The following is a 9,157-nucleotide window of genomic DNA, read 5'->3' on the forward strand; positions in this document are numbered from 1 at the left end:
TAAACACACTGTTTATGTCTTTTGCTGAGGTTACTACAGTGTCTCCATGTTTAATGGCAGGGATCATATTCAAGAAGTCCTCCTTTTTTTCCCCTTCCTCATAAAATGAATTTTTTAACTGGAACAGGGAATATTCCACTTTTTTGTTAGAAATTTCATTTAATTGAAATTTAAACCCACAAATAGTAAATCATCATAGTGCTTAGCTAGATTATTTTCTTTCAGTCTGATTTCTCTTTCCAATTCTTGAATTTTATATAGACTTTACTTTTTTCCCTTGAATCATATGCTATAAGTTTACCCCTCAAAGACGCCTTAAAGGCCTCCCAAACAGTTTGAATATGTTCTGTGCTGCGTGTGTTTATTTCAATATACTGTCTAAGGTCCTCCTAAGAATTCTGTGATTGTTGTTTTGTTTTTCTGCTGTAAAGTGTCCTTGGGTGTTTGAAGGTGCTTACAAACAAATGTAATAATAATAATAATAATAATAATAATAATAATAATAATAATAATAATAATAATAATAATAATAATAATAATAATAATAATAATAATAATAATGTGCATTATTACCAGATGAATTCAATTCAATTTTTCAATTCAATTTTATTTATATAGCGCCAAATCACAACAAGCTGTCACCTCAAGGCACTTTGTATTGTGGGTAAAGACCCTACAATAATGAAGAAAACATTAATTTTCTTGTTGCACTGAGGTCACACTGGAACTGTGCGGTGGGCTATTGATGATTTTCTTTTGTTTTCTGTAATCACTTCCACTCTGTTTCCCAATCCTGTCTCTGAACTCTGAAGAGGAACTATTTCAGTTGTATTTCTCAAAGTGTGTGAAGTGTATGGTTTTGTAACCAAGTGAAAATGTATTATTCTGCCTCATTGAGCCAAAAGAATCCTTTGAATAGCTTTGTTTTCAGTTTTGTGTATTGTTGTACAGTTTACCAGTGCAGTGTAACGTTTTCTTTTCTTTGTAATGTGACGGTTCAGCGTCTCTGACATTAAATCCTGGTAGTGATATATTCTACAAATTTAGTGAAAGCAAGCAGGCAGAGGACAATCAGCAAGGTGTTTGCTGCGAGTGCATAGGTCAGTGTTGTGGTCCAGAAAGCAAACAGGTACATATTTCTGTGGCAGTAAGCCTTTTCAGCCACGAAAGGACGTATTTGTGCGGCCTGTGGCTGCTCCCCTTCCATTTTCCTGTTAAAGCTGCTGAGGAAAGAGCTGTGAATCAGCTTCCTGAAAGTCTGGTTGCTGCTGATAATCCAGGTGTGGTTGAGGTTTGGAAGGCTCTGGTTGTCTGTGGTGAGCAGGTGTTTGCTGTGAGGGGCAGTGGGAGTATAGATGAGGTCAGCTGAGCTGACTGAGCCGGTGATGTTCTTATCATAGTTGGGTGGATATATCGAATAAATCTGGTAACTACCTGAGAATGGAGTGAGACAATGAATGCATTTACCTTAAAGATTATAATCTCTGAAATGCACAAGTGTATAATATATAAATGTAACAAACATGCAGCATTATTTTCAGAATGATGAAGAAATGATTTACCATAGAAGAACCAGATGAAGATGAACAGGATCAGGCTCAGGATCCCCAGCGCCCAGACTGTGTGACCTTCTGCTGCTGGGAAGAGGATCCTTGGCAAAGCTAACAGGCCCATCAGCAGCAGGGCTGATATCCCACAAACCATCATGTACACTGGGACAGCTGGTGCTGCTGGACACTCATCCATGTACACTACACCTGTTTACAATGACAACAGAGGCATTTGCACAACAGGCGTGAATTTTTACATTTTTATCTGATGCATAGCAATTTATTCCTTTCTTATTAAAGTCTGAGGCCGAAAGAATCAGCTTGAAATTATTAAAATGTACATTTCATTTGATTTCTGAGCACATGATTTATAGAAACATTTTAAGAGGTATAATTAATTTTAAAGACTTTAAATCTGATTTATATGAAACATATTTTTGTTTTCAGCAGATAAGGCTCAGACTAAGCTTCCATCCATCACTCATCGCCTGTCTGAGCTAACATGCACACCAATACAACTTAGTGTGGCCTGTCCTCTGTAGCCTGACAGTAAAATGAAAACCATTGAATGAATGAATCTGTGCTTCAGCTGCTTGAAAATAAAGGCTTGGCTGCATTCACAGATTTGTGCAAAAGCTATTTTAAAAGTGAAGACTGATTATCCAGAAAATGTCCATCAACAAGACAAAAGAACTCAGATTCATATCAGTGATTTCCTCTGAAGTTTGATCCTGCTGTCTGGGCGCTGATCTGAGCTCAAATGGAGCCGTTCTCAGTGTGATCATCACAAACTTATGATGACATCATGCATAAAAACAGCAGCACTCTCACTCAGAAGGACATTAAGGACATTACTGTAACACTAAAATAGCACTGTGAAGAGTGAAGTTACGTTTTTACATGATTTTATTATTTATTATTTTTAATATAGTAATATAATATGGTAATATTGGTTTGTACTTCTAAAGCTACATCACAAACATCCACAGATAACTAATCCTAGTCAGTGGGTCCATCCAGCTCTTTGTCACAGATTATTGTACATGTATAAGATTACAGAGTAAAACACTTCTGATACAAGTTGGTGCTGATTTGGTTAAAAATAACAAACCATGCATAAACAGTAAAACCATACTGCTACCTTATGATTCAATGTGCCTGAGCTTCTCTAACAGTGGCTCACTTACCCACAGTGAGCTGGGCGACAGGAAAGGCAATCAAAAGGAGAACGGTGAATCCTACAGGATTATAAATCACTGTCAGCAAATCCAGTTCTTCATTGTCTTACTTAGTCTTAATACTTCAGTACACGTACCTGCACAAAGCCAGTTACATAAAGTGAAGCTGAGGGAACTTCCTGCCATTGTGCCTGCAGACGAGCGCTGTGATCTGCTGCAGAGATCTTCCTGAGAGTTGCTGTCCGGCTGAAACGGGGACGCGTAATGTAAGAAAGTGAAGATGTTAGCCTCCCATTTCTTTGTCAGGCCTGTTGGCCAAGTCAGTGTGTTTCAACTCATCACTGTGGAACTGTGAAACCCCTGAAACCCCTGAAGAGAACATGTTACAAAATTTCCTCTGAGTCAATATTGTGCTGTTAGAGCAATACTTCCACATCAACTGATGGTCACAGGAATTCCCATATCAGGGGAGAGTTGAATGAGGGAGCGCTGACAGTGTCGTGGTCCTGGCTTATTGTTTCATGTATTCTTAAGTTCCCAGAAGCTTTAGAGTTTAGTCCTCCCTGTGTTTTACCTCAGTGCTCCTCCCTTGTTGTGTAGAGTCTCTTGTGTCTGTTTTCTCCAGTGTGTCTGCCTCTTTGCATCATGGTTGGTCACTTCCTGTTTCACCTGTTCTTCCCTGCTGTCTTCACTCTCCCTAATTACTGTGTTTTTATTTAAACCGTCAGTTTTCTTCTGTTCATTGTTGTGTCATCGTCTGTGTTCCCTGCCCGCTCTGTGTGCCTTCCCCTTTTTGAAGTGTTTCACATTGTGGGTTAATGGCTGACCTTGGATTCTGGGATTTTGGATTCTGGACATTGTTAAAGAGATTCAACAGTGTGCAGAGTAGTGTTATATGAATGTTTGAATGGGTGAATATGGCTTGGAGTGTAAAAGTGCTCTTGCTGCTCCATAAGAGTGGACTAGTGTCAATTAAAAATCTGTCATTTGCATTGCCACAGTGCCTTTGCCTGTATGAGGGCATCAAGCTGTAACAGGCTGTACTGTAGGAAGCTACTTTTAACTTGAAGGAGAGGACAGCAGGACAACAAGTAAAACCCTGTATAAAAAATGCAGACATCCACATAAATACTGAAGTAAAATACATTTTAAATGACCTCTACTGTACTGGTATCAGGTCACCCTCAGTCAGTTGTGTGTTCCTTAATGGAGATCCTGTATGCAACACAGGCAGTTACCGAGCGGCAGGTGAGGCTGGGGCTGTGCACACACTGTTTCATAATATCTGTGTTATGAAAGAGTGCGCACACACATGCACGGGTACCACTGAGTGAGACAAATAATGAATACCTCAGTAAAGAATACACATATCGATCCACTTTGCACTAAAATGAGCAAAATTAGCACTCCTACACACAATAAAAAATTCAAATACATTTTTACACACACACACACACACACACACACACACACACACACACACACACACACACACACACACACACACACACACACACACACACACACACAGCTAATATTGTGTTTTTATTGTCTCACGGAGACTGTTGTGAATTATCTGGCACACTGTTCTGCAGGAGGCGGAGACGTTGCAGCTGGTTATGGAGGAGCTGGGATGAGGCAAGTCTGAGGCCAAGGCTCAGCCAGGAAAGTGAGCTGCAGTGAGCTGTTTCCTCCAGTTCATGGACAGATGCAGCCACTAAAAAATGCCTCAGAAATAACAGCAATAACACAAGACGTTTAATTAATATTATTCATTACCTTAATTTTTTTATTAAATTCCAAGCGCTATAGTAACGATGGATGCAGAAAAAGCATTCGATGGTGTTGAGCAAAATTACATGTTTGACGTGCTGGAAAGATTTGGCTTTCAGTCTGGTTTTGTTAGATGGGTTCAGCTTTTCTATAAAATGCCTGTAGCTTCAGTCTTAACAAATGGTTAAATTTCTTCTCAATTTCAGCTTAATAGAGGTACAGCTCAAAGATCACATTATCACCTCTGCTGTTTTCCTTAGTAATAGAACCATTCGCAATTGCTATCCGGCAATCCTCTACTATTCAAGGAGCAGTTATAGGGACAACAACGCATAAAATTCTATTGCACACGGCTGATATTCTTTAGACATTAACAGACACATCAAACTCAATACCTGAACTAATTAGTTGTGTGAAAGAATTTGGTCAAATTTCTAGGTTAATTTTACAAAATCTGAAATTATGCCTCTTGGTTTGTAAAACCTTTTTGCTGGGCACCCAGAGGATTTACATATCTGGGGTTTAAAACACCCCAAATTAGTCAACATTATGCTGAAAACATTAACCCCATGATAAAACATATTAAGGCTAGGATGGTGGGCTTGAAGAGGCTTCCTGTATCCTTTCTTTGCAGAATCAGTCTCATCAAGATGATAATTCTTCCCAAAATTATCCTTTATCTATGCTTTTCATATCTCTGAAGAGAAACAACATTAAAGACATAAACAAAGCTTTATCTGACTCTATATGAGCTGGCAGGAAACCTAAGATTAAACTTGATGTTCTACAATTACCCAAAGAACAAGGAGGATGGGGCCTGCCTAACATTACAAACTATATAACCTCAATGCAAGCTAGAATTATTTCAATATGGGCAACCGCTCAACCTAAACCACCATGGTTTGAGATTGAAGCAACTTTCTCCAAACCACACTCTCCTATTAACTTACTTGATAAACGCTGGAGAGAATTACCAACTATAGTGAAAGACAATTTCCTAATTACTAATGTGTGTAATACCTGGATTTCTCTACGGAAATTATTTGATGCTAAACATAAACTAAATTGTTTAACAACACTGATGGCTAATCCTGATTTAGCCGGAGGGGGCAGTGGATCTAATTTTCAGAATTGGTATGAAGCGGGAATTTAGCATATGTATGATCTTTGGCATAGGGGAAAATTCAAAACATTCGAATCCTTACAGACCGCATATAAACTGCAAACAAAGGAATTTTATAAATACCTTCAGCTCAGACACTATACATATATTAAAATGGGTATTCAAGAATTTCTAGGCATAGCCAGGTGGTGGAAGGCTTCTTCCTTGGTGGCCTCAGAGTCTCAACTCTGCTCTTTGCAGATGATGCGGTTCTGTTGGCTTCATCAGGGGGTGGCCTCCAGCTCGAAGTGGAACGGTTCGCAGCCGAGTGTGAAGCGGCCGGCATGAGAATCAGCACCTCTAAGTCTGAGGCCATGGTCCTCAGCCGGAGATTATATCTCTCGGCTGGCCTGGGAACGCCTTGGGGTCCCTCCAGATGAGCTGGAGGAGGTGGCTGAGGAGAGGGAAGCCTGGGCTTCTCTGCTTAGGCTCCTGCCCCCGTGACCCGGCCCCGGATAAGCGGAAGAGAATGGATGGATGGATGGATGGATGGATGGATGGGTACTCTCAATTGCCCAGAGGACTTTAACTTATTAGAAAAGACTCTTCTTTATAGTCTTAAACAAGATCACTTTGTATCCAAATTTTATGCCAAGCTGCAACAACTCAATACAGACAGACTATCATTTCTAAGGAAATCATGGGAGATACATCTGAAACCAACAATAGACATGGAAAATGGGAGGAAATTTTAATTTTACCCTCAAAAATATCCATATGTAACAGATTCAGAGAAATGCAATATAATATCTTACAAAATGTCTATATATCCCCGCATATGTATAGTAAATACACAACAGGAGCCTCACCAAACTGCCCAAAATGTAAGACTACGTTAGGAACAAGATTTCACTATCTTTGGGAATGTGAAAAGGTTCAACAGTTTTGGCAAAAAATATGCGCTGAGGTCAGTGTGATAATCAAGCAGCAACTACAGCCTAATCCAATATTATGTTTATTGGGATTTATCCCTGAATCACTAAGATCACATAAGGATATTGTACATTTTTTGCTTATGTTAGGCTGGAAGGCTGTTATGACCAAATGGGTGGGAGATGAACCCCCTTCAATACATTTATGGAAATCTTTTATATCAGATTACATTTCTTTGGAAAAGCTAAGGTTCCATACTAACCATCAAAATGACCTTTTTACAGAGAAGTTTAGTTGCGTGGTGGAGTACCTGAGAACTCAGAAGGCATCTTCCTGAAATATTATATTTAATAAGGACATTGCTGTGTGCTATGGATGTATATATAAAACAACTTGTAAATACTGGACTGTTATAATTTTTATAATTTATAATTTTTATTTACTTTTATTTATATATGTGTGTATGTATATGTATGTATATATACATATATATGTGTGTGTGTGTGTATATGTATATATATATATATATGTAAATTTTTTTGGTTTGTTTTTCTTTGCTACTTTTGTGTTTTGTTTGTTTATTGTATTATTATGAAAAAAAAAAGCCTCAGAAAGCCCCCCCCTCCTTCCCCCGGGGCGTATCTACTTTCCACCATGAACACTCGCCTTTCCCTCAGTTGCAGAGTGTCACCAACAGATGGCGCTTTCTTCACAAAACTTTGATTTCTGTGGCTCACAAATGTTTTAATGCAGAAGTTTTTTCATGAGCTGAAATATAGTTACAATAAATGGTGGAGCAAGTTTCGAAAATCTAAAATAGAAGGATACATTTTTAGTCTGACCTTTCAGACATTTTCCACCCAAACTATTCCATGCAAACGTTCTCTTCATTAATTCATTTCAGTCCAATCTAATAACTAAACAGGATGAAAAAGTAAAACTAACAGCAGCGCTGCGCTGAGCAGTGCTGTCTCTCTTTTCATTCTCTTGTTGGAAGTTCCATAAACGTAGCTTCGGACTGCATTTGTATTGATTATAAAATTATTTTAAAAGCTGCGTACTAAAGATTAAACATGTCATTGGCATTAATATGGAACTCCCATCATCCTGCTTCTGCTGCCTGCGGTCAAAGCTGCATGACCGTCCTTCCACCTGCAGACAGGTGTGCCGAGCCCGGCACAAAGCAGGAACTCATTCAAGCCATAGAAATGTTTGGACCGCAAGACTTCCACACGACTACTGCAACAGAATTATTACAGGGTCACACAAAGTTCTGTGACTTATTGATCAGAACTAAGTGTTGCACAGTGGGAGGTAAAGGCGGTCGCTGCACATGTTGCAAAGACGTAATGCTTCCAAAGAGAGTCCTGCAAACTGTTCCCGGTACTTTGGAGGATGTGTGTAACGTGCAGGGCTTCTTTGTTGAATATTTCTGCAGATATATTGTGTGCACTGAGAAAGATTCACATGAAAAATAAAGCCAGCATGACTGAGATAACGTGTGGTTTTGTCTTGGTTTATTTCATTCAGTTTGACGGGTCGTACTGGATGACGATGCTGGATGTAAATTAAATTGACTTAGTGAGTTTCTACTCTAGTAGATATCAGTTGTTATTAATCCCCCGAATGGATATTTCAAAAACGTTTTCAGTCTTCTGAGGTCGTACAGTATCAACACTATCAAGTACATCCAACCAGTGTACTGTGATTAAAAAGGTCTTTAGAACTCTTTCAAACAGGAAAACAGTGGATTGAAATACTGAGAACTGCGTCGTCTAGTTGGAATTTGCAGAGGGAACGTGCAGCACAGCGGACGTCAGAGATGTTTTTTCTTGTCTGCAGGTAAGAGGAAGGCTCTCATTTCACACATTAAAAGGTGACAGAGTGTCAGTGTAACACAAATGATGTGCGTCAGTGAGCAGTGAAACAGAAAAGTAACAACGTCCTCCTACAGCTGAGGAAAATACAAACAAGTTATTTCTAAGTTTTTTTTTTAATGCTAGCAGTTGCAAAATATCTTTGGTCCATTATTGTCTCTGAGAGGACAAGTTCACACTGTGGACATGGAGGGAGATGCTTCTGAGAAGGCTGTGGTCTGTGGGAGAGCTGTTTGCATGGAAGAATGCTAATTATGTGCTGATTCTCTCCTACAGTACCTGCCAGCATATACAGCTTTTAGCACCTATAAATAAATAGAAATGAAATGAAAAAGAAACACCCAGTGCATCATGGGAACCCCCCCAGCAGCCTAGGCCTATAGCAGCAAAACTGAGGGTTCAGGCTCACCTGATCCAGCCCTAACTATCTGGTGACTCCATCATCCTGCTGGGAGACTTCGGTGCTCGTGGGTAAACACAGTGAGACTGGAGGGGCATGATTAGGAGGAATGACCTCCAATTCTTTTCACACTCTTGGAATCTTGAGCATCTGTTCTCAGTTTGTTGTGCCTTTTGTGGGTATATTGCTTAGAATTTATTCTTTTAGTCTCCTGTTAATCTCAGTTTTGCCCTGGTGTCACATTGTGACAAGTTTGTATGTTAAGTGTCTGTAAGACAGTGATTCTCAAATCCAGGCCTCGTGGCCCAATGTCCTGCAGATTTTAGATGTGTCCCTGATCCAAC

General features: G+C 39.5%; 1 protein-coding gene across 1 annotated transcript; it reads right to left on the minus strand.

Annotated features, from left to right (window-relative positions):
* Positions 1–1,012: 1,012 nt before the first annotated feature.
* LOC115782475 (uncharacterized) lies at positions 1,013–2,972 on the minus strand. Its single transcript, XM_030732651.1, has 4 exons — positions 2,866–2,972; positions 2,738–2,788; positions 1,563–1,757; positions 1,013–1,434 (listed from the first exon to the last, which is right to left on the minus strand). The coding sequence occupies exons 1-4, from the start codon at positions 2,912–2,914 to the stop codon at positions 1,013–1,015; spliced, it is 717 nt and encodes a 238-aa protein (XP_030588511.1). The 5' UTR covers positions 2,915–2,972.
* Positions 2,973–9,157: the final 6,185 nt, after the last annotated feature.

Source organism: Archocentrus centrarchus, chromosome 7, assembly GCF_007364275.1.
Source record: "Archocentrus centrarchus isolate MPI-CPG fArcCen1 chromosome 7, fArcCen1, whole genome shotgun sequence".
Classification (NCBI taxonomy): domain Eukaryota; kingdom Metazoa; phylum Chordata; class Actinopteri; order Cichliformes; family Cichlidae; genus Archocentrus; species Archocentrus centrarchus.

Coding starts and splice junctions, on each gene's coding strand:
- LOC115782475 (XM_030732651.1), bottom strand. CDS start 2,914: ATGGCAGGAAGTTCCCTCAGCTTCACTTTATGTAACTGGCTTTGTGCA. Junction 2,789..2,865: donor ATGTAACTGGCTTTGTGCAG/GTACGTGTACTG, acceptor ATAATCCTGTAG/GATTCACCGTTCTCCTTTTG. Junction 1,758..2,737: donor TGTCGCCCAGCTCACTGTGG/GTAAGTGAGCCA, acceptor CATTGTAAACAG/GTGTAGTGTACATGGATGAG.